This window comes from Ictidomys tridecemlineatus, chromosome 12, assembly GCF_052094955.1.
Source record: "Ictidomys tridecemlineatus isolate mIctTri1 chromosome 12, mIctTri1.hap1, whole genome shotgun sequence".
Lineage (NCBI taxonomy): Eukaryota > Metazoa > Chordata > Mammalia > Rodentia > Sciuridae > Ictidomys > Ictidomys tridecemlineatus.
This window is the reverse complement of record NC_135488.1, coordinates 96,026,373-96,051,670: the sequence shown is the minus strand read 5'-3', so window position 1 is coordinate 96,051,670 and position 25,298 is coordinate 96,026,373. Positions and strand designations below refer to the sequence as shown.

The following is a 25,298-nucleotide window of genomic DNA, read 5'->3' as shown; positions in this document are numbered from 1 at the left end:
TTCTTCATTCAGAATTCTTATGTTAAATGTATCTGTGCACTCATAAACTGAATATTACTGCGACTCAGTTATGATAATCTGACATGTGGTTTATATATATACTGTCAGTTTGCAGAAACCCAATAGAATGCTCTTTATATTATTTGCTACTTTGAGCAACTCAATGTATACTGTGATTTGTAGAGCTGGAGTAAATCCTATACTCACTTGTTTAATCATTTCATAAGCATTTACTGCATACTTTCAGAGGGTATAAACAGTATAGAACTGATAGATAACCCTTTCTTTGCAATGTACAATTTTTGGTGTAATGAAGTTACCCTTACAGAAAAGATGGGAGATTTGGCCACTGTGTTTGTTATCTAATAGAATTAAATAAAAAGACCTTTCAGGAAAAATGCAGTTGTGGATAATGTACAAAGTTATGGTATGCAGGAGCTTATAGAATATGAAGTCAGGGCTAGAAAATTTAATGCTTTATATCTTAACACTTGTAGTAATCAACATATGCTATTTAGAATGATAAACTTCAGGGCTGGGGTAGAGTGCTTGCCTAGCACATGTAAGGCCCTGAGTTTGATCTAAAGGTCACATGTATGCAAAGATGAATTTGAAATCTCGAAAAAGCAGAAATAACAACAAATACATGATAATACCTTAGTAGCCCTAGGACATGTTATTTGTACCCCAGTTGTTCTAAAATGTAACTTATCAGATCCCTGCCCTAGAGCCCCAGCCTTTGACTTAAATGCCTGGTCTTGGAAGCACAGCTGTATAATTGACCTAGTTATCTTTAGGCTCCAGTTCATGCAATCCATTTGAAAGATTATACGGTTCTAATGAAACCGTATACCCACTTGGAGGAGCTATATTAACCCCTTCAAATACTTTTCTTTCTTTTCCTTGTACTTTCTAAATATTTCATATTGAGAGCATCCATTACAGAAAGAAGGCACTTGAATTTTACAGTTGAAGGTGGCTTAAAAAGTGAAGAGTGGCACAGCAGAGTTTTTAAATGAGCTTGCACAGTGCCCCAGCATTCTAGCACTTGTCCTGTCTACATGGCTGCAGTTCTCCATGGAGACATTCATTCTTCTTCACACCTCACCCCATGGCACCTGTGCTGATATGGCCCAAAGCAAATGAGAGGACTGAGGATGCTATTTATCTTTTGTATACTTAAGTGGTTTCTAAAAAAGATCTTTCTTTGGTAAGAATGCTTTCTGAATTCTGTCCTAAAAAAACGAGATAAACTTGAAGTTAATTCTGTTTTCTTTCACATATAAAAAATACAACACTTCTCATTTAGACAGTGCTGCTAACTGTCAGAGCACGAGAGGACCTTGGTGCTGCCCTCCAGGGCTGGGCTAGGCTAGCCTGCACACCTCATCAGGAGGACAATGTGCCGCTCCTTCCTTCTTGACATGAGCAGACACAGGTCTCTGTGCCGTCAGTTTGCTCTTCTCTCCCATTGGTGTCTGCGCTGCTCTTGGCTGTGTCAGCGCCTCCTTAACTGGCCTCATTGATCAGCTTCTGTCAGGTGCCTCCAGTTTCAAATCCCTCTGCTTGTCTTACTGATGCGAGTGGGATTTCCCCTCTTAATCTGTACTTTAGCCCACGGTAATCCTTCATATCTGCTAAGGATTAGTAACCATGGGCTCACCAGATTGGCGTTTTGGACCCTGAGAAAATCTCAATCATCCATTCATGCTTGGCATCAATATAAGTTAGTTTTATGTAAAGAACCCAAATGGCTAGCTCTAGGCCCTCACCCCCAGAAGAGATAAACTTGTGTTTGTTCTGGATTGTAAGCATCAGAGGAAAGGGCTTTCTGGTTCTCTGCCACTTATTCTTTCTTGTTTTCCAAGGCACATAAAGCAGTCAAAGTGGGACATGATAAAGTAATAAAAACTAACATTTACCAAGAGCTCCCTGTGTGTCAGACACTATTCTAAGAGCTTGACTTGTATTAGCTCATTTAATTCTCACCACAGCTGCATGGGATAGATTTGTACTGTCAATAAGCTGTATCTGACTCTGGAATGTACGTGCTCCTTGCCCCCATTAATTTCCATATTTTAAGGGAACTAATGATACCAGTCAGAAAAACCGTTCAGAGATTGTTTTGAGAGTTATAAAGTCACCAAGATAATGCTTTGTAATTGACTGCTCTATTAAGTACACTAAATCTTGCTAACTCTATATCTGAGAGTCTTATTTGAAACAAAGGCATGGAAATATAAAAACAATTGCTTTATTGAAGGTGATTTAAAATAAAATAGACACCTTCTGGATCATTCCAGTCCCTTGCAATTGCAATAGTTGAAAAGGAATTAGAGAATTCTATTTATATTTCTTTTTCCCATCCCCCGCAGTTTAGGAATGTCATTCGTTCTCAGGATGAAAAAGTTTCTTATGAATGTTTAGGTAATACTTCTGTATTTGAATATCTGTAAACATATAGGAGAAGTAATGTTTAGAATAATCTTATTGTTAGTCACAATAGTAGACACCAACGGAGACAATTCTGGCAAAATAACCTGAGAATAGTTAGTTGATTCTAAAACTTTTAGTTGTAGATTTGGCCTGTTGTATACTAAGTTCAATTCATTGTAATTATACCACTTGCTTAGAAATCTTTCAGCAACCCTACCTAAGAAAAAACAAACAGACCCAAAGTTCATGGAAATGTATTTTAGCATTTTTCAGAAGAGTGAAGCAAAACAAAACAAAGCACCAAACTTTCCCCAGCATGAATTGAGGTGCTTTGACTTTTACCTGAAATGGATTTTTCAGACATATATTGCTGATCATATTCATAGCTTCTCACCCCTTTAATCATAGGGAAGTTTCAACTCTAGCAAAATATGTTCTGATTCCCATTTAATTTTTTCTAATCTTATTCCTGTCTTACTACAATAATTATTTTATATCACTCTAAAACTAAGTGAAAATTGAGTTGTTTTGTAGATAAAATTATTAGGGTTTTATTTAAATTCATGACAAGGTAATATTTTAATTTCTTTTTCCTCCAATTCTCCCTTTGTTCCTTTGTTTCAGAATATGAAACAAACTTTCTTTTGTACATTACTATTTCATCTGAGCATGAATATTTTGATGAGCTTGAAATTAGTTTTTATCAAAGTTAAGTACTTTTGGAAACAATCAAAGGCAGCCTTTAGATTCTTGAGACTTCCCTCCTACATCCCCACTCCACACACAGGGACCAGGAGTTGTTCCTGTTCTGGGAAATGTTGCACATAAACAGAGCACTTAGAGAAGCATAACATGCCGTTGTGAAGGTTATGTTAGATGTTATGTAAATTCACATTTGGATTTATTGGGGAAATGTTACTGAGAGCATAACCAGGGACTTACTCAGGTCAAACTCTCATCTTCAGCACCAAGATAATAAAGACTGATAAAGTCACCAAGATAATGTTTTCAGGTATTCAAATAGGAGATAGCCATGGTGAGATAATTTGTCTGTTTATATTGTGTGCAAGTCCTGTCAGTGGCTCCCTGTAGGATTTTTGGTGAATTTTTGTTTATTTGGTGCTAGGGATTGAACCACATTTAACTACTGAGCCAAAGTTGCTTAGCATCTCGCTAAGCTGCTGAGGCTGGTTTCAAACTTGAAATCCTCCTGTCTCAAGCCTCCCAAGTCACTGGAATTATAGGCATGCACCCCTGTGTCTGATTCAGTAGCTCCCTTTAGAAGCAATGTAGAATTCTGCTGTCACTATGCAGTTTCTGGTGGGTGTGGGTGGAATCACTCTATAGTGGTTAGGTCGTCATTGATAGAAAGTCATAATGGCTAGTGATAGGTATTTCCAGCTTTGTGGCATACTCTTCCAACTCGTCTCATACTCTGACAACTAGTCTCAGTGTGCAAGAGACAGTTGATAGATTGCCTGGAATATTTTTATCTTGGGTAAAAAAAATTGTCCTTAATTTGACTCTATGTGTTTGGCAACAGTTGTCTTTCAAAAAATCTCTGATATTTTCATGTTTGACACTACCTGACCCCATTCTATTTTAATTTGGTTCAAAATTCTTTTTATCTGTTTTTTTCTATTTCTTTATAGATACTGATTATAATGATGTTAATTCTTTTTTATTGTAAGTTTATGAGAATATGTAAATTTACACCCATTTTAATACAGACACAGAGTAAATTAGCCTCAGATCATTCTGGGATTTTTCCTCCTCCAGTGTTTGTAATAAAGGAATACCATTTTTGTTTCTTCCATGTCCTAATCTTTTTTAAAAAAATATTTATTTTTTAGTTATAGGTGGACACAATATCTTTATTTTATTTTCATGTGGTGCTTAGGATCAAACCCAGTGCCTCTCGCATGCTAGATGAGCGCTTTACCTTTGAGCCATAACCCCAGCCCATAATCTTTTTTTTTGTTTTAAGAGAAGGAACCTACAGAAGGAGGGGAATACCTTCAATATAGTTCTGACATTTCTTTTTCCTTTTTCTTTTTTATTTCTTATAGGTTCTTTTCAGTGAAAACATTAGGAGTCATTTTGACATAATGGTAAAAGCAGGGAATATAATTTGCTTTAATTCAATCCCAGTACTTTCCCCTTTCTCTTCCCTCCTCCTTTCCCTGGTTCTATTCCCTCCACTCTGTGTGCTAATTTTGACTGAGAAGTAGGTTGGTAAAATCAGGAATGCTTTTGTATAATCATACCTTTAAAATATTCATATTCTAGATTATACATACTTTTAATTATCATAAAACTGATTTTCATATTCATGCATAATTAGCCCTTGTTAAGTTTTCTAAGAATATCCTGTACACATCCTTGAGTGTATCCCTGCTTCTTTCTCAGTTTAAATGCTAATGTCAATTTGTTTATTTTTTCCTTTTTCTTTTCTTCTTGATAAGCTGGTAATCATTTTAGAAAAAATAATTTCAGTATTATATTCTTGACACCTAATTTGCTGTTTGTATATGGGAATTAACATATATTGAGTGCTTACTATTGTCCTGCCACTTACAGTGGATTATCTTTTATAGATCATAGTATTTGAGGTATATACAAAATATTCCTCAATTTACAGTTGATTAATGTGAGGCCCAGAGAGCTTATATAACTTGATCAGTCACACAGCTAGTAGGAACTGAAGATAGAAATCACATGTAAGCATGCCTGATATTTATCTTTGTGTCATACCTTAAGTTTGTGGGAAGATTTATGATAAAACACATTTCTCCATCATATTAAAGTGCATGTGAACAGTACATAAAGGATTATATTAATTGAGGTATAACTTATGTCTAATAAAACATAACATTTTTAATGCTAACTTGATGTCGCTTAACTATTATATATCCTTTTATGTAACCATAATTTCCATTTTTATTACCACAGAAAATTTTCTTACGTCCTTTCCATTCAAATGAACCATGACTCCTTTCCCCATAGGCAGCTACTTTCTGATTTCTGACATCACAATTTAGTTTTTCTTTTTCTTGGATATCATATAAATAGAATTATATAATATATATTTTTACATATTGTTAGTGTTCCTTTGTGTGGATTTCTATTTGATATTTTCTCTGGAGGCAAGACAAGGTGGTATTGATGTTCAGTGGGGCAGGTTGTCAGTCAAATTAAAGTGCAGCAATTGATGGGTGAGTATTACCTGAAAGGAAAGAGGGAAGGGAACAGATATATTTTATACAAATTATAGCTTTGGAAAATAAGTATTATTTTCATTTTACTGCTGAGGTATCTGAGGCTTAGCAAGGTGATAATAAGTCTGCTATCCTGCTATCTTATGCTTAACAAATAGTAACACCAAACCAAGACCTGTTTAACCAAAAGCCGTTTGCACTCTTAAATTTTTTTCATTTGTTTGTTTAAGTGAGGTTTGGGGAAGCTAAGGGTTAGGGTTATCAGACCAGGAAACAGAGCAACTCACTTAGCTCCAAGTAGAGCAGAGAATTATCCAAGCAGGGGAGATGGGAAATTGCTTCATTCCTGGCCTGGAGCCCTTCTGGAAGTTTTTGTAATAGGACCTAATGCAATCTTATTCCTTCCTGCTATGAGGACGTCCAGGATTCAAAGGGCTAACACTTTGTGCGTTAGGCCAACATTTTGATGAAACTTGGCTAAGGATGTTAAGGTTAGTGTTGGGGAAGGGGACAGTTAGACTTTTCCCTTTGTGGAGATTTTCCAGCATTTATATTAGAATTGCATCACCGCCACCCATGGGGGGGCAGTTCTGGAGATCAAACGCTTTCTATCCCTTTTTAGTTTTATTTTGATATAGACTGTCACTGAGTTGTGGAGGCTGGCCTCAAACTTGTGATCCTTCTGCCTCAGCCTCCTCAGCAGCTGAGATTATAGGTGTGCACAAGTACACTTGGCCACTCTTCTGTATGATAAGCCTTTAATTCTCTTCAGGGGTCAGTGTTGGTTCCTCACATTCTTTCTCTGCTTGCTGTATTTCCTAAGCATGGTCTGTGATGGATGTAAGAAATAGATTTAGTCTAGGGAATGAAACAAAAGCTCTGTGTAAATGAATTATAAATGTGAGTAAGGGGTTATAAGTCATTACATGGACTCACTGATATAGCATTTCTAGGATAGGATCTGAGAGAGTACAAGGCTGTTTATATTGATTAAGAGGAATTTTTTCACATGTCATATTAAGGAATCCTTAATAAGATTACTAGCAGATTTCTCAACAGAAAACTTTGGTGGCCAGAACACACACACACACACACACACACACACACACACACACACACACACACACGTCAACTGAGAACTCTGTATCTGATAAAACTTTCCTTCAAAAATGAGGGAGAAATTAGGGCATTCCCAGATAAACAAAATCCAAGAGAGTTCATTAGAATTAATCCTGTCCTGCAAAAAAAATGTTCAAGGGAGTCCTGTGCTTTGGGTAAAATGAAAGAACACTAGACAGTAACTCAAAGCAATATAAAGGAATATGGATCTCAATAAAGGTAAATACATGAACAATTACAAAAGCTAGTATTATTGCAGTAGTAGTTTGTAACTCTTTGGTTTAAAGACTAACACATTTACAATACACTTACTAGTTTAAAAGTTAGTATTATTGTAACTTTAATTTGTAACTCCACAGTTTGTTTTCTACATAACTTAAAAAATTAATGCATTAAGAAATTTAGTTTATGTTTTAGGTCATGCAGTATCTAAAGGCGTAATTTTGTGATGACTGATAGGGATGAGTATAGAGGGAGCAGAGGCTTTGTATGTTATTGAATTTTATAATAGACATATCTAGAACACTCTACCCAAGAACAATAGCATACTTTTTTTTTCAAGTGCATATGGAGCATTTTCAAGGACAGACCATATGTTAAGCCTCAAATTATCTCAACAGATTTAGAAAGATAGACATAATACATATTATCTTCTCTGACTACCCCAGGATGAAGTTAGAAATCAGTAACGGAAGTAAAACTAGAAAATTAACAAAATTGTACAAATTAAATAATGCATTCTTAAATAATCAATGGATTAAAGAAGAAATTATAAAAGCAAATAGAACATACTTAGAGACAAATGAAGAAACACAACATACCAAAATGTAGGACATAGCAAAAGCATTACTAAGGGGGGCGAGTAGACCTGTACATAATTATTAAAACAAAGGAAAGATTTCAAGTCAACAACATAACTTTACAACGTTAAGAAACTAAAAAAAGAAGAACAGACTCAAACCAAAGCTAGCAGAAGGAAGGAAATAGTAAGGATTAGAGCAGAGATACATGAAATAGGGAATAGAAAAACAATAGAGAAAAATGTATGAAACTGAAAGTTGGTTCTTTGAAAAAATAACAAAATTGACAAACCTTTAGATAGATGAATTAAATAAACAGAAGATTCAAATTACTGAAGACAAATGAAAACAGGCCCATTATCCATGATTGTACAGAAACAAAAAGGATTACAATAATATTATGAGCAATTGTTTGCCAACGAAAAACCTGGATGAAATGGACAAATTCCTAGAAACGCAAAATCTACCAAGGCTAAATCACAAAGAAGTAGGAAATTTGGATAGATTTATAGCTAGTAAAGAGATTGAATCAATAATCAAAAATGTCCCAACAAAGAAAAGTCCTGGACCTGATGGCTTCACTGGTAAATTTTATCAAAATTTTTCCAAAAAATTGAGGAGAAAGGAGCACTTCCTAACTTGTTCTGTGAAACCAGCATTACTGATACCAGAACCAGACAAAGGCACTACAAGAAAGAAAAATCACACATCAAAATCTCTTATGAACATTAATATAAAATCCCCAACAAAATATTAGAAGATTGATATTAAAATAATAAAAGTATTATATGTCATAACTAGTTAGTATTTTTTCTCATAATGTGGGGGTAGTTCAACATAAGAAAGTCAATTAATGTAATACACCATATTAACAGAACAAAGGGGAAAAACTCATGATCATCTCAATGCAGAAAAAGCATTTGACAAAATTCAGTATCCTTTCCTAATACAAATATCCAATAGAATAGAAGGAAAATACCTCAACATAATAAAACCACCTTCGGAAAAACAACAGCGATCATCATCATACTCAATGGTTAAAGACTGAAAGCTTTTTATCTAAGATCAAGGATGCTTGCTTTCACTTTAATTCAACACCATATTGGGAGTTTTAGCTGGAGCAGTTGAATAAGAAAAGCAAACAAAAGGCATCCAGATTGGAAAAGAAGAAATAAAATTATCTCTGTTTGTATATGATATGATCTTATATGCAGATAATTTAAAGATTCCACCAAAAGTGGTAGAACTAATAAAATTACTTAAACAAAGTAAAAAGTCAACAACAAAAATCAGTGGTATTGGGGCCGGGGCTATAGCTCAGTAGCAGAGTGCTTGCCTTGCATGTGTGAGGCCCTGCATTTGATCCTCAGCACCATGTTAAAATAAACAAATAAAATAAAGGCATGCTGTCCATCTACAACTACAAAAATAAAAAATAAATCGGTAATATTTCTACACATTAACAAAAATCAATCTAAAGAGGAAATTATAAAAGCAGTTCCATTTATAATAGCATCATAAAGAACAAAATAAGTTAATTGAGGAAGTGAAAGATTTGTACAGTGAAAACGACAAGACATTGCTGAAAGAAACTGAAGTTGATACAAGTAAATGGAAAAGTACCCTGTTGATGGACTGAAGACTTAATATTAAGATGTCAGTATTATCAAATTGATCTACAGATTTCAGTGCTCCCTCTTTCAAAACCCCACTAAAGCTTAACAGTGTGGTACTTGCATGTAGACATGTAGACTGATGGAATTGAGTAGAGAGCCCTGAAATAAGCCTTTGCATCTATGATCAAATGATTTTTGACAAGGGTTCCAGGACTATTCATCAGGGATAGGGCAGTCTTTTCAACAAATCGTTCTCAGAAATCTGAATATCCAAATGTAAAAAATGAAATTGGACCCTCATTAACGTCATATACTAAAACTAACTTAAACTGGATCAAAGACCTAAATGTTAAGAGCTAAAAACTAAAACTCTTATAAGGAAACATAGGGCAGAAACTTTGAATTTGACAGTAGTTTCTTGGATCTGACACCAAAGACCCAGGCAACAGAAGAAAAAACAGACAAATTGGACTTCTTGAAAACCTTTGTGCATCAAAAGATACTGTCAGCAGAACAAAAGGGCAACTTAAAGATTGGGAAAAATTCTTGCTAGTCATATATTTGATAAGAGATTAATATCCAGAATATATAGAAAATGCCTAAAATTCAACAACAACAGATCAAACAACCCAATTCACAAATAGGCAAAGGACTTGAATAGACATTTCTCCAAAGAAAAAAGTGAGGGCTGGGTTGAGGCCCTGGATTTAATTCTCAGTACTGCATATAAATAAACAAAATAAAGGTCCAGTGACAACTAAAAAGTATTTAAAAAAAAAAGAAAGAAAGAAAATCAACAAGTGAACAATAAAATAAGCACATGAAAAGACTAACCATTAGGAAAATGCAAATCAAAACTGCATTGAGATACCATATCACACCTAATAGGATGATTACCAAAGAAAGAGACAAACCAACAAAAACCCCAGAAAATAACAAGTGTTGGCAAGGATGTAGAGAACCCTTGTATGATGTTAGTGGGAATGTAAAGAGGTACAGCCACTGTGAAAAACAGTATGGCTATTCCTCAAAATACTAAAAATAGAATTGTTGTATGGTTTAGCAGTTCCACTTCCAGGTATAAAGCCAATAGGTTTTAAATCAGGGTCTCATCCTGATTTGTACACCCTTGTTCATAGAAGCATTATTCACAGAAGCTAAAACATGAAAGCAACCTAGTGTTTATTGGTCTATTGGTGGATGAATAGAGAAGCAAAATGTGGTATATTCATATAATGGTATATTCCAGCCTCAAACAGGAATGAGATTCTGACATGCTGCATCAGGGACGAACCTGAGGACATTATGTTAAGTAAATAAACTAGACACAAAAAGACAAGTACTGCTGAACGTGATGGCACACACCTGTAATCCCAGTGGCTCTAGAGGCTGAGGCAGGAGGATCATGAGTTCAAAGCCAACCTCAGCAATGGCAAGTTGCTAAACAACTCAGTGAGACCCTGTCTCTAAATAAAATACAAAATAGGGCTGAGGATTTGGCTCAGTGGTTGAATTCAATCTCTGGTACTACCAAAAAAAAGGACAAATACTATATGATTCCACTTACATTAGGCACCAAACCAGCAAAAATCAGAAACCCAGAAAGGAAAATGGTGGTTGGGACTGAGGAGAGAAGGAATAGAGTGATTGTTTAACAGGGCAGAGTTTCAGTTTTATAAGATGAAGAGTTATGCAGATGGATGGTGGTGATGACTGCACACATTATGAATGTAGTTAATGCCCCTGTCCACTTAAAAATGTTTAAAATGGTAAATTATATGTTATGTGTATTTCGCTACAATAAAAAAATTGGAAAAAGAAATCTCTGTAAAATCCAGGCCAAAAAAAAAAATATTTAGACTATTTTATGATACACCAAATGAACTCCAAATGGACTAAATATATGCCAGTTTTTTTTTTTTGATCTCATAGAAAAATTAGGAATAGAAGTGGATACTTACCAAAGTTCTTGAACTCTGAAGCAGTAGAAGAAAACTGGAAGGAATTTTTATGACCGCATTAAAAAAATATGTGACAAAATATTTGTAACAAATAAGAAAGGCAAAAAGCTAATAATATCCTTATTATATAGAGTTAACATCTGCTACAGGAATGAAATGGAATTGTATCGAGAATGTAGGAACAGATTCAAGTAGGTATGAGAATTTAGTACATGATAATGATGGCATTTTAAATCTGTGTGTAAAAATAGAACGTTCAATATGTTTTAGAATAGTTGGCCCAAACGTTTGAGATGAAAAGCTAAAGCTCTGCCTTACTCCTTAACCCAAAATGAATTCAGATGGATAAAATATTTAAATTGGAGTTCCTTGAGAAGCAGAATTATGCTGTTGGTAAGAGCACAGGCTCTCAGCTAGACAGTCTAGCCTGGGGGCTTGCATCTCATTTTTGTCCATCACTAACTGTGTGACCCTGAGTGACTGACTTAACCACTTGGTGCCTCAGTTTCATAAAATAGTGTCTGCTCCACAGAATTGTAGATAAGATTAAATGAGTTAATACAAGTGCTATTTAAATGTAGCTGCTTTTGTCATCATCATCACAGAAAAGGTGAAACCATAAAAACACTAAAAGGAAAGTATAATAAATATTTTTATCAGCTTTAGGGTAGAGGAAATATGTTTTATCAGGACACAAAAGCCATACTTCAATAATGAAGAGAATCAAGAGATTTGATATTTAAAACTTGTACACATGGAGAAATAATGACTTATGATAATGACCGGTGAGTAAGATACTGGGGATCACCAGCCATAGAAAAGATAGGCTGTGGCAGTGACATTTATTTTATTGTTTCCTGACCTGGAGCCGAAAGATGATTACTGTAAGTCAGCTGAATGTCTTGGAAAGTCTTAATTTCAATGTTTTTAATGTTTTCTTGGTCTTTTTACTTAAAACTGCTGTATAGGTTTCTGAGGGCTGCTGTAATAAATTGTCTCCCAACGACAAAAGTTTATTCTCTTCATTCAGTTCTGAAGGCCAAAAATCTGTATCAAAGTGTGGACTTGCCTATTTCTCTGAAGAAATAGAGAAATAGTTCACCTAATTCTGTATGACCTCATCTTAACGAATTATATCTGAGAGACCCTATTTTCAAATAAAGCCACATTCTGAGGTTCTGACTGGACACAAATTTCGGGGGACACTATTCACCCCACTACAACTTTCATGATCCCTTTCAAGGAGAAAACAGCTGTAGACATGGCTTAGAGGAGAGTGTAGTTGATAAAGGCAGGGAAATGGATCCAGCACCTTCTAGGAGCTGCCTTGGCCGCAGAAGTGTCCCCAGGCAAGGCCACAGAGCCTCAACTAACCAGCTAAGGTCTTGATTTTAGCAGACTATGTCAGAAGTTTAGACCTCTCAGAGTGACAAGAGCGATATTAAGAATAGGGAGGAAGCTGACAGAAAGCTAGTGGAGCTTTTCTAAGACATTCACTTATTCACATGCAGGATTCACTGGGAGACAAGACTGGAATCCCAGACCATGCTCGACGAATTAGGATATGAAGGGCCTGCTCGTAGGTTTTAGGAGATTGTGAAATTACCTGAAATACCATGAAAAAAATTTGTGTATATAGATCAGATAAAAAGTCAACTGGGCCTTTCCTTATATTTACCATGGATTAAAATTTACTTCTGTAAATTGTTATAGTACAAATGGGAAAAATGTCATTGAATACATTTATCTTTTGTGCTAACCTTTTAAAGTTATCAGTGTTTTCAAACTGCATATAAGTAATTTAGCCACAAAAACCTCACTCTGGCCTGTGTCTCTGCTGCTTCTTGCCACAGTCTCCAGCTCCTCTCCTTGCATCCTCTTTGGAGACTTTACTGCCACCAATCTACTGCAAGTGCAGTAGTCAAGATCTCTGTTACCAGGCCCAGAGCACAGTTGTTGGTCCTCAGGTTACTCAGTCTGACAGCCTAATTAAGCATCCCTGATCTCTCCTTTCTAGAATACTTTCTCACTTGGCTTTCAGAATTTCTCACTTCCTGCCCCACCAGGTGCTGCTTCCTAACCTCCTTTGCAACTCTTCTCATCTGCCCGTCTTGAGAGTGAGCTTAACCCTCACACTCTTTCCTTCCCATGGATGAGGTGGCCCAGGGGATCTCACCATTCCTTTGGCTTTGATTCATCCTTCCTAAGGATACATATTTTGAAAACAAGTTAAAAGTCTTCCTCCACCTGACCTACCAACAACAACAATCTTTTTCCCTCTCAAATTGCTAGCATTGCAGCTTTCCATTTTCAGTGTAAGAAAAGCAAAAGCTTTCTCTCTACCATCGTCCCCTCAAGTAGGAGAAAGTAAGGGGATGGGGTATTGAGTCAACCGTGAGATCCCAGAAGTAGCAAAGTAGTTCACTAATTTAGTGTGTTTCATTTTTACCTATTAATAACTATTTTAATAGATCATCCCTTTTAAAACATCTTAGTTCATGAAATGCTTGTAGAATAGAGCTGGGAATGTAGCCCAGTGGTAGAGTGCTTGCTAGCAGGTGCAAGGCCCCTGTGTTCAAACCTCAGAACCACCAAAAAAAAAAAAAAAGAGGAAAAAGAAAGAATGATTACTTGAAACAAGTAGTGCATATTCATATTGTTCCCTCTGCATTGACACTTTCAGATTTAAAATCCACAAATGGGCTTATAATATGAATTTCATTACTTTTAGGCTTAAAACTACACATGTGTAATTGCAATGTGAATTTACAGGCAGAGACAATATACTTTGTTCAAAGAAGAGAAAAAAAGCACAACTGAATGTTCTCCTGTCCTGTCCACTTTTATTGCTATATGTAACAAGGACCACAAGTCTTAGCTTACATTCCTAAAAGCAATTATATTCATTCTAGAGGAGCCTCAATTCCTCATCCACATTTCATGCATGGATCAGAATGTTCTCTGAGGAGACAGAGCAGGATGTCAGTTTGATTGCATTTCTCTTAGTAACACTTTCTGCAAGTGTTGCATTTCCTTCAGCCTTTCAGACACAAGTGTTTATTCAGTGCTTTGTGCTGGGCACTATGGTATAGACACTGGTGATACAAGGTGATGAAGTATAGTCATCTCCCTGAAGTTCATGGAAAGAAGGAAGATGTGGGCACCTGTCTCTTGGGCTTTGCTCCTCCAAGTGTGGTCTGCAGGCCATCAACATCAGCATCACCTGGGAACTTGTTAGAAATGTAGGATTTTGGTCCAGAATGGGTCAGCATCTTCATTTAGGGTTCTGAATTTCTGACAGGCTCCCACGTGCTGGCAGTTCATGGAGGGCACTGAGCAGAATGGTTTTAGAGTATTTCAAACTCGCTCTTTAGATGGGTCCAGGTGTCTTCATTGTTCCCTATCAAGGAGTAAAAGATTAAGGATGTACTTTCTATGTCTCCAAGCAGCCACCCTGAGATCAAAACACCTGGAATAAAAAGTATAAAGACTAACCAAGTATTATGTATAAAAGCACAAGGACTAGCCAAGAACAGGATAACCAAGAAGTTGCTAAATGGTGAGCTGACATGGGGTAGTTAACGGGAAAACAGATATTTTCTGAGCACCTATTGCAAATGCAGTAGCAATTTATCATTCAGTAATGAGGAAGAACCAGGACCCATTTATTATTTTTAAAATATTTTTAGTTATAGATGGACACAAAACCTTTATTTTATTTTTTTATGTGGTGCTGAGAATCAAACCCAGTGCCTCACATGTGCTAGGCACGCTTTCTATCACTAAGCTATAACCCCAGCCCCAGGACCCCTTTAAAAAGAGTCAGAATGTTGTCATAGCAGTCCAGGGGGAAATAAAAGAGGCCTAAACTAAGGAGAGTTTAGGATTCATAGGGAATGTTGAATGTTGAATCAGTTAGATGTGCCAAAAATGGTAGAAAAGAGAATCTAGGTTGCTGCTGCAAGTTCCTGGCTCTGGGAACTATGTGGATACAAGCTCAGAGAGACTAGAGGAGGGAGGCGGCTGCAGGGTGTGATTCACTCTTGGGTAAATAGGTGTGAGATGACATCAGACCTGCCAGTAGGCACTGAGGTGACAGTCACAGACCTCTGGAGAGAAGCCTGGCTGAAGCTGTAGGGACACAATCAGAATAGAATTGATGACACATTTGAAGCCACGGGTATGAAACAGTAATCCAAGTGAGAAGAGGTAAGAGCCCTCCAAGGAGCCTGAGAAGGGACATCCAGAGAGACGGTCAGCAAGTGGTTCTATAGAGTGATTCAGGATGGCTTGACTTTATGTTTTAAAAATGTATCAGTGATGTCCTAATTGGCCTCATGTGGTTATTCATCATCATTGTCTTTGTTGACAGGTGACGATAGCTCTTTATTTTTTGTTGCTGTTTTATGGTTTCTAGCTCACTAGTTTTTCTGTGCATATTTTAAGGTCCTTAAAATTCTGGTCAGGGCAGTGGTTGATGGGATGACTGATCGCAGTGGAGGTGTCGCCACCAGCCTCAAAGGGAAGCTGCAGGAGTTATTTGGCAGAGTAACTTCAAGAGTCACCAATGATGGCGAAATCTGGAGGCTGTATGCCCAAGTGTGTGGAAATGGGCAGAGTGAAAAGCCTGATGAGAATGAAAAGGTAAGGCCTCCCTCGGTCCTCCTGGCCCGAGCCTTTTGTTCAGCATGTGTGCAGTAGACCTGCTTTTTTGAGGGGTGGAAGAAGAGTTTAATAATCTTAAAGATACAATCAATATGCTCAGATCAGTTTTGATTTAGTCTTTAACATAAGCACTTTGAATTGTGTGCAGGTTAGGACTTGTAACAGTCATCTTTTGACTTTTCATGAAGTTTTCTGATGTAACTTCTGTTACCTGCAAAAAGGGTCTCTAACCTGCTACCCCTGTTGGATCTGCAGAAAACAGCTGGCTCTTGTTCCTTGTTCTGCACCCCTTTAACAGGCTCATTGCTAAAGACTTAGGCAGACTGGAACAAGGACAGAAAGACTGTTGAGATCTGAGGCAGGAACTATAAAGGGGGAAAAATAAGGGACTAGATAAGTAGATTGAAGAAGTAGAAGAAGTCTAAACATAATGCTTTGTAAAGGTTGTCTTGCCCCTTTCTCACAAGGGCAATAGAAGGCCAGTTGTACTGTGAGCTTCTTATCTCTGAACCTAAAGGAGCTCCCAGTTTCCAAGGTTGGAATATTTGTTTTGTGTTTCTTTTCAAAACACCCACAACAAATCAAATGTACTCGTTGCGTGGGTTTGGAATTAGCCACGGTACAGCTGATCTATGGGATTCTAAGCCAATTCTCTCCTCCCTTAGTGCACGTAGCTGGCTTCTACCATCGCCCTGTCAACCTGGAGAAAACATCCCATGCATGCATGCACACACTCCTACTTTCTGTCCTTCCATTTCTTCTTGAATTATGTACTCTCTTGGAATTAAGGGTCTGAATTCTCTGATCTATGACTTCTGCCTTGAGTTGGCAAGAAAATGAAAGAGAGTGTCTTAAGCTTAAGTGAGATCACATACCTACCAGCAGCTCCATAGTTTTCACCACGTTCACTCCTCATTCTCTGAATGGGTTTCTTAAGCTGAGAGTTATAAGTGATGAAGAAATCTGTACACTGCTTACAGATTTGAAGTATGACCTTTATATTTTTTGGTTACAGGGAATCAAAAAACATAGACATCTAGATGCAGCCATTGATTTCTTGTAATTGTTTATTGCTGTTGGGTGTGCATTGTTGCCCCGTCTTTAAGAATAATAAAGACTGTACTATACAGTGCAGATGCTGGTTTTTCAAGTTTGGAATTAGTTCCATATGACTTCCAGGAAACAATTTGAAATGTGAATTCTACTTATTAGTCTAAATATTGTTCTTTCTTTTTCCTTAGGCATTCCAGTGTCTCTCGAAGGCATACAAGTGTGACACACAGTCCAGTTGTTGGGAGAAAGATATTACATCATTTAAGGAAGTTGTTCAAAGAGCCTTAGGACTTGCACATGGTATTTGATTTCCATAGCCTATTTTAACGTATTTTTTACTGATTAAAAAAAAGGTGATAGTTAAAAAGCAAAGTTCCATTGTAAGTAATCTTAGATGATTTCATTATATTAAAATTTATTCTTAATTCAGAAAACATAGACCAACTACTCTGAAGTAGGTACTCTGGAGCAATTAGAAGAAACAGGATAGAGGCTTAAGTACAAAAATACTGTTTGAATAAATGGTAGGAATTAGAAACTTTTGTGGAGATGCAAAATACCTTTTCAGCTATAAATAACCTTCACTCCACACAGTCTGTATTGATTATGTAGTACTAAGGAAATCTGTTAACTTTTTCTTGACTCATATTCTTCATTTAGAAATAAAAATATTTATTCATAAAAATATGTAGATCTCTGGAGTACTTAGCAATATACAAAGAGCTAAAAAGAAATATAAAATACAATCCAGTCCCTATCTTTAGGAAATTTAGAGAGTATAATTTGAAGGGTGGCTGGCCTCACAAAAAAGTGTTTGCCTAATAGTTTAGTTAAAGACCACTTTTAATTATTTGCATTAATGAAAAAAATACCAGGTAAATGTAGTAATTCATTTTTATGTTTACATTTGAATATTAGTGTGTGATGCTCAGGTTCCAATGAAATAGCAAAATCCCATTGTTAGGAACTAAAAGAAAAGGACATGAACCTATCCTAAAGTCTTCCTACTTCTCTGCTTTAACTTCTTCTTGTCACTAATAGTGACAGCAAATAGAGAGCCACCAAGGCACAATGAAAAGGGCAGAGCTTCACAATCTGGAAGACTAAAGCTCCAGGACCACTCTGCTATGTGCTTGCTAGGTGACTTCAGTGACTTAACTTCTCTGAACCTTAGTTTATTGCAGGTAAAATCGGGATAATAACTCTCTATGGTTGTTAGGAGGAATAAATGAAATAATTTAAACATTTAGCATTATTTTATACATGATTTGAATGTTAATCCCTTATCCTCCCACCCCTACCCACCCTGATTCTTCTGAAGTGAAGGATCTTGGGTTATATGATAAGGGCTCAAAACTAAAAAGAGAAAAATGGAGAACAAGGATAAAATTTAACTTGTCTATAAAAAAGTCCCAGAACACTCAAACAGTTTAGAAATGGGCTTGGTAGTTAATAATTCTTCTGTGGCCTCTCATATCTTTGACTAAAAGGATATAAATTCCAATTTCCTGGACCATTAGCTATTGGCAGATAAGGTAAAAGTGTTGAACTCTGTACAGCTGAAATTCTGTATAGAGAATTTGGAGGCTGTTGTAGTAGATGAGTGGAAGCACACTTTAGGGTGACTAGAGTTCATGTGACTTGTGCTGGCCTTATGGTGGCAGGGCTTAGAGGGTTCATGCCTTTTGCCTTTGGCATTTGTAGATACAGGGTTATGTTTGGGGAAACCCACACTAAGGTGTATTATGCACGTAATTAGTAGGGTGGGATTTACTTTGAAGAACTTATCTACTTAAACTTGCCATATCTAAACATTCTGTGAACTACTAGTTCTGTAAAAATCAAAGTCAAGATATTGTCTGTAATCACCAAGTGCTGGTATTAAACTTGTCAACTTACAAATATGCAAGTAAAAGCAATACTGCAGGGGGAAAAAAATCTTCATTTTGCAGCTTAAAGTTGGTTTTGAACTTACGGCACCATTTTTCTATTAGGACAGACTTGAGAAAAACAAGTGTGTATTCTCTGAAGTTCTCCTTGGACTTTAATGGCTTGTGGGTTGGTGCTCCTACATTTTAAGTATATTTGAATGGAAGCTCACCTTTAGTTTCTAATGTACTTTAGGTTATAAAGGTAAATCTTAACCTTGTGTTTTTTGCATTTGTGCACCAGTGTTCAAAGAAGGAGCTAGATTTCTGTTTTCTTTTTTGTCTTTCTCTCCACCCCACCCATGGTAAAAAGGAAATATAGCATTTAAAAAATCTTTGCTCCCTGTTGGGTTGCTGTTGGTCAGAGTCCCCGTGAACGTTACAGCTTGAGTAAACATTGCAGTCTTGATGTGGCATTTGAGACCCATGTGTAACAGCACTGTCATTGTGTGTCCATTTGCATTGTCTGGGGATATTCATTTACAGTTTTTGTGATGCTGTTTTCTGGGAAAGGGTCGGCAAAAGCTCCTTTGTTCTTTGTCATCCTGGAACTTTCACAATAATAAATAATAGTTATGCTCTTTCTTTGCTTTTGGGTTTTTTTTAGGGGGTGGGGTGGGGCAGGGATATGTTTATGCTTTTTAACTGTCTTCAGTCATGAGGTACTTCTCATTTGGATTTTCTGATACTTTGAAACAGCAGGTTATTTCTTTCCTTCTCCTTCTCCCTTGCCCTAGCTCTATCTCTATCTTTAATGCCTTTTGGAAATAGGATTGAGAAGGGAACTAATAGAGTGTGTTTTTGTCTTTTTGCTCTTTCTCATAATGAAAATAAAAAATTAAAGAAATTTAGTTGTGTCTGATACAAGCTATTAAGTGTTAGGCGGCCCACATACCTCTACCATGGTAGTTACAACTTTCTCTATTAAAAGAAACAGACATAACTTTTTTTTTAAGAGAGAATTTTTTAATATTTATGTTTTTAGTTTTCGATGGACACAACATCTTTATTTTCTTATTTTTATGTGGTGCTGAGGATTGAACTCAGCACCCTGCGCATGCCAGGCAAGCACACTACCTCTTGAGCCACATCCCCAGACCAGACATAATTCTTAACTATCACTAAGACAACTGATCTTTCTGAAAATGGGATTAACATTGCTAATTACCATGCATCCTTTCAACCATTAGCTGAGAAATGTTGAAGTCTAATCATTATTCTGAAATAGGAAGGTCAAACCTAGCTCTTACTAACCAAAGAAGATACTATTGATTAGTGACAAAACATTTTGCTAGGTACAGGCAGCCTCCACCAATTGATTAGAGTTTGCAGTGCAAAAAGAAATCTATTTTTCAACCATGGTCTGTGATCTAGAGTATAAAGCAGACTTTAAATACTTACTGTATAGTGGAGTTTTAAAACAGGATCTGGTTATTAGTCTGTTTGAATTTAGTGAGCATAGCTTCAAGGAACAAAAGCAAGAACAAAATCAGTGGAGAGATACCAGGCATTATGTTTGTGCAGAGCTCTTCATTTGTTGTTTTAAAGTATTAATAGCTGGGCCTTTTGCCAGGGAGCAGTATGCCCCCTTCATAAATCCAACTTCTAGGAAAATGGGTTCCCCAGAATGCTGGAGGCAGAGTCGTCTGAGATGAGTAATTTCACTTTCCTGCCCTCCTTGCCGATGCCAAGTATGGCTCAGGAACCCAAGAGCCTGGTTGTGGACAAATTCCCTAAATGGAAGACACATAGATGGTTGGTGTCAGTTCCTCCGGAAGCGTGCTATTAACTTCTGAGTATGGACATGCAGTAAGCATTAAGCTCTACATCCCTGGCATGTCACTTGAGTTAGTGTCATCAGCAACTGTGAGTTCCCATTAGGGACTTGACACCGTGGAAAGCTACACTGAAATATGTTGCATCTGTTTTTGTCCTATGAGCATACCTTGTTTTTGATAAGATTTTTGTCTCCTTGCCTAACTTATTAGTCTGTGCACATTGTGTGTGTTTATGTGTTGATGAATTTAAGTTCTCTTCCTGGTGATCTATAACTCAACAGAGACTATTTATTTTCCTCAAAATTATTCTTAGCAGTAAACTTCTTTCATAAAGAATGGGATAGGAGGTTATAGCTCAGTGACAGAGCACTTGTCCAGCATGTGCAAGCTCTAGGTTTGTTCCCCAACATTAAGAAGAAGGAGGAGGAGGAGGAGGAGGAGGAGGGGGAGGGGGAGAGGGAGGAGGGGGGGAAGAGAGAAGAGGTTAGGGAAAGTGCACATCATCATTATTTTTCAAAAGTAAAAACTTTCAGTAAAAACTTTCTGGCACTTTATGGCTCAGTGCTAGAGCGCTTGCCTAGCACGTGTGAGGCACTGGTTTCAATCCTCAGCACTCCATAATAAATAAATAAAATAAAGTTATTATGTCCATCTACAACTGAAAAAAAATTTTTTTTAATTTTCCAGGTAGAAATATTTCTAAAGACAATTATCATAAATTCTAACTAAATAATTGGTTTTTTTACCTATATGTTTTCGTTGCCAATTCTTAATGGGTATTTTTCCCATCTTTATCTTGCAGTGGCTATAAAATGCAGTAAAAACAAATCCAGTCCCCAAGAAGCTGTACAAGTGCTTTCTTCAGTCCGACTCAATTTACGGGGCTTATTATCTAAAGCAAAGGTGAGAGTGACGTGAATTAATTAGAACTGTCAGATGGTAAAAAGTCATTAATCTTAGCTAACTGTTCTTAAGTCTTCCTTTACATCAAGGATAATTTTAGGCCACATTATATTTTAGATAACAGTCTCCAGGTGATTGGTTGTGTTGATGAGAATATTATTGGTCCCATGGCTAGATCTCCTGAATGTGAGGAACTTAGGAGTCTTTGAAATTAATGGTTATAATTAAACATTGCCCTTCTATTTATTATCACTTTTCCCAAGTATATGCTTCTAATACCACTTGTGATTTTTTTTAAATTTATATATGATAGCAGAATGCATTACAATCCTTATTACACATATAGAGCACAATTTTTCATATCTCTGGCTACCACTTATGAATTTAATGTGTATTTATTTCAGTGCATATTAGAAAAAGCATTACTGGCACATCAAACCTAAAATTTCATGAATATTATTGCTTATTTTTCATTTATAGTAATAATGATAAAGTGTTTCCTTTTAAAAAGGTTGTTAGGTATGTAACAATTTGATTTAGATAAAACTATTAAGTTTATGCTAGAAGGATTTGATTAAAAAAAAACATTGTTATGGTAGATGGCTGTTTTGACAACTGAAATATGCCATTAGTTTACAAATTCTACCCTATGCACCAGGGCTGGGGTGGAGATGCCTAAGAATCACCCAGGGGGGATCATCTTTGGAAGATGATTCTTGGATTGTCTTTGAAAGATGATTCTTGGACTTTGTGACAGCTACAGATCAGGTTTGGGATGGAGCCTGGAAATCTATTAGATTTCCTAGGTGATTCTCATGTGCAGTCAGGCTTGGATCATACCTCTGGAAGCAAAATTTAAAGAAATATAACTTCTTATACAATTCAGTACTTTGTTTTCTAATCTTACCTTGCTTTCACCATTTAGTCTTGGGTTGCAAACCAATTTGATTTACTTGTGAGAGAAAGTCTGTGGCACATGGAAGCCATTTCTAGATATTTTTTAAAAATTTTGTAGAACATTTCCAGAGTTTGTCTTTGTTAATTGTTTGATTTTTTTAGATTAAGGTCTTATTTTTATTTATTATTTTTATTTATTTATTAATTATCAGTAGATAATTAATTCACTTTCCCATTCGTATTTAGCTGAGCTATATTTCCTTCCAGCTTTGCAAGAGTGCTCTGCAAGAGAGCTCTTGAAAAGCAAGAAAGCAAGCTTATTCTGTGACTTCCAGATCTGGAGCTGAGTTTCCTGCTTTTGATTAGATCACTGACCCATCCATAACTGTTTCTCTCTGAAGGATGTACTCCTTCAGTTCCCTTATCTCTCCGCAAAGCCTTTTTTTTTTTAATCAGTTATTACTTTTACATAAATTTGTACCTGCTTGACTTAAATAGTGTTGTCTGTGAAGGTTGCAGGTACAATACAGCCTTCATATTGTTGTAAATTCCCACCCACTAAAAATGAGACCTCAGAACATCATCTGTGGCTGGCTGTGGTGGTGCATGCTGGTAATCCAAGCAACTGGGGAGGCTGTGACAGGAGGATTACAAGTTTGAGGCCAATCTCAGTAACTCATTGAGGCCATAAACAACTAAGTGAGACCCTGTCTCAAAAAAGGGATGTGAGTGGAACTGGGAATGTGGTAAGGCCCCTGGTTCAATCCCCAGCACCCCTCTACCAAAATTATCTGTTTAGATTTTCTTCTCATTAGATCCTGACCAGATCATCCAAAAAGTGACAAAAATTTTCTCCTAAACCTCCTTTGAAGCACCTTCTTGCGTATTATATAAATGGAAGTCTGATCGTGTGCCTAACTGATCATATTGCTAAACTGAATTACCTTAAAAACACCACTTTTTAAGAACACTTTAAAAAATGGAAGTGCAATAGGTTTGGTTTACACAAATATGTGGTCCTTTCTTCTCAGACCAAGGGCTTCATGGAAATAAACTCCTGGAACTTTTTTTGTCCTTTTAAACAAAGAATTGCTTTATTAATGCAAACAAACATAACCCGTAAAGCTCTAAGAAATTTAAATAGACTCATCTAACAAGTGACTCAGTTCATGCTCTCCCAGGGCAGAGTGACTCCTCTACCCTTAGCACTCTGTCATTGTACAGGGTTGCTGCCAAGAGTGGCGTGAGGCCTGTTGGTCGGCGGCCAGGGAGCCTGGATATGGAAACCCTGAAGGAAGAACAGATTTTACCTCTTACACTCAGCAAATTATTCATTCTTTCTAAGCTTCAGTTTCTCTCCACTTCCTCCTTATCTCATAGAGAAGTGATGCAGATTCATTATGATTTGCAAGCACTGTGATTCTTAGCTGAAAAATACACAAGATGAACTCAGATTATTTTCCTAACAGGTGTTTTCTCCAATGATCATGCTTTGGCAGTTCTTAGGTCATCCTGTTATGAAAAGCTCTACAGATCATCTAGTAGTCAAGTCTGATGAAAAAGATATATGGGCAAGCTAAATACATTATCCTTATTAAAACACAGAGAGAGCCAGGCGCAGTGGTGCATGCTTGTAATCTGAACAGCTTGGGAGGCCGAGACAGGAGGATCACAAGTTCAGAGCCAGTCTAAGCAAAAGCAAAGAACTAAGCAACTCAATGAGATCCTGTCTCTAAAAAAAATACAAAATAGGGCTGGAGATGTGGCTCAGTGGTCGAGTGCTCCTGAGTTCAATCCCTGGTACTAAAACAAAAACCAAAAGTAAACCACATAGACACACGAAGCACACACATACACACACAAACATATATATATACACACAATGGTCTGAAAATTCTAAAGCTGATTTTCTAGGGTGCCTGTATTGGCTCAGCAGGCAGTTCCTGGAGAAGCATTTCAGAGGGTTTTCAGCTATGGTAGCATTACTGAAATATGTTGCAATAAACCTTCCAAGAGAATTCTTTTTCCAGGAGGGGCACACATTTATTTTTATTTTATTTTGTTGGGCTTTTTTGCTTTTACCAAATTTTTATAATCTTTGTGATCTCTGATGCATACATGAAAACTAATTTTCAAATAAGTAGCAAAAGGCTATGATTTATATGAATTTGAATATAAAGTATTTGTTCTGCTTGCATACACAGAAAATTTTTATTTGAATGAATGATGTTTGTTCACTGAAAAGCCATTGAATTACTTTGAAATGAATCAACAGTACTTAAGGAAATTGAAGAGCAGAGTTTGTTTGAGTTTGTAAGTTCAGGCATGTTATTTGGACTCACTGTTTAATTATTACAGCTTGTATATTTCCAGGATGGTAAACAAATGCTGTTATAGTATTTTAAGAAAGGAAAATTTTAATTCTATATTTGTAGCCATTTTATTTGAAAGAAATTTTCATTGTTTTGATGGTGATGCTTTGTTTTTTATGTTGCAGCAACTTTTTACAGATGTGACAAGAGGAGAAATTTCTGGGGATTTAGCAGATGAAGTAGCAGCTATGGATGCCTTGGTCACAGAGCTCCAAGACCTAAGCAACCAGTTTCGAAATCAGTATTGACTCTGTTGGAAGCATTCTGGAAAAGGTGCCTTCATCTTTTGGAGTTTTTCTTATATTGTATATATCTGAAACACTGAACTGATTTTTAAAATAAATTTCTGTTTTATGACTAACATTCTTGTTTTTGTGATATTCTTAAAAGTTTGCACGTTCTAAAGAACATAAAAAGATCCTTATTTCTTTAGGCCTTAATTATGGTTAATTTCATGATTTGTATTATTCTTGAGGTATTTCAGCACAAAAAGAAAATAGTTTCCTTTTTAGGATAGTGTTTAATTCTCTGTCAGCCTAACATGAATTGGAT

General features: G+C 36.5%; 1 protein-coding gene across 4 annotated transcripts in view; it reads left to right on the top strand.

The window, feature by feature from the left end:
- Ttc27 (tetratricopeptide repeat domain 27) overlaps nt 1-25,107 on the top strand; it is a 153,811-nt gene extending 128,704 nt beyond the window's left edge. For all 4 annotated transcript variants that reach the window (XM_078029405.1, XM_078029404.1, XM_040271561.2 and 1 more), the window contains 4 exons: nt 15,597-15,794; nt 17,057-17,168; nt 21,377-21,477; nt 24,872-25,107. In XM_078029405.1, the coding sequence (XP_077885531.1) occupies nt 15,597-15,794; nt 17,057-17,168; nt 21,377-21,477; nt 24,872-24,994 (534 nt within the window). In that variant the 3' untranslated portion in view covers nt 24,995-25,107. The remainder of the gene's footprint in view (nt 1-15,596; nt 15,795-17,056; nt 17,169-21,376; nt 21,478-24,871) is intronic.
- The last annotated feature ends 191 nt before the right edge of the window (nt 25,108-25,298 follow it).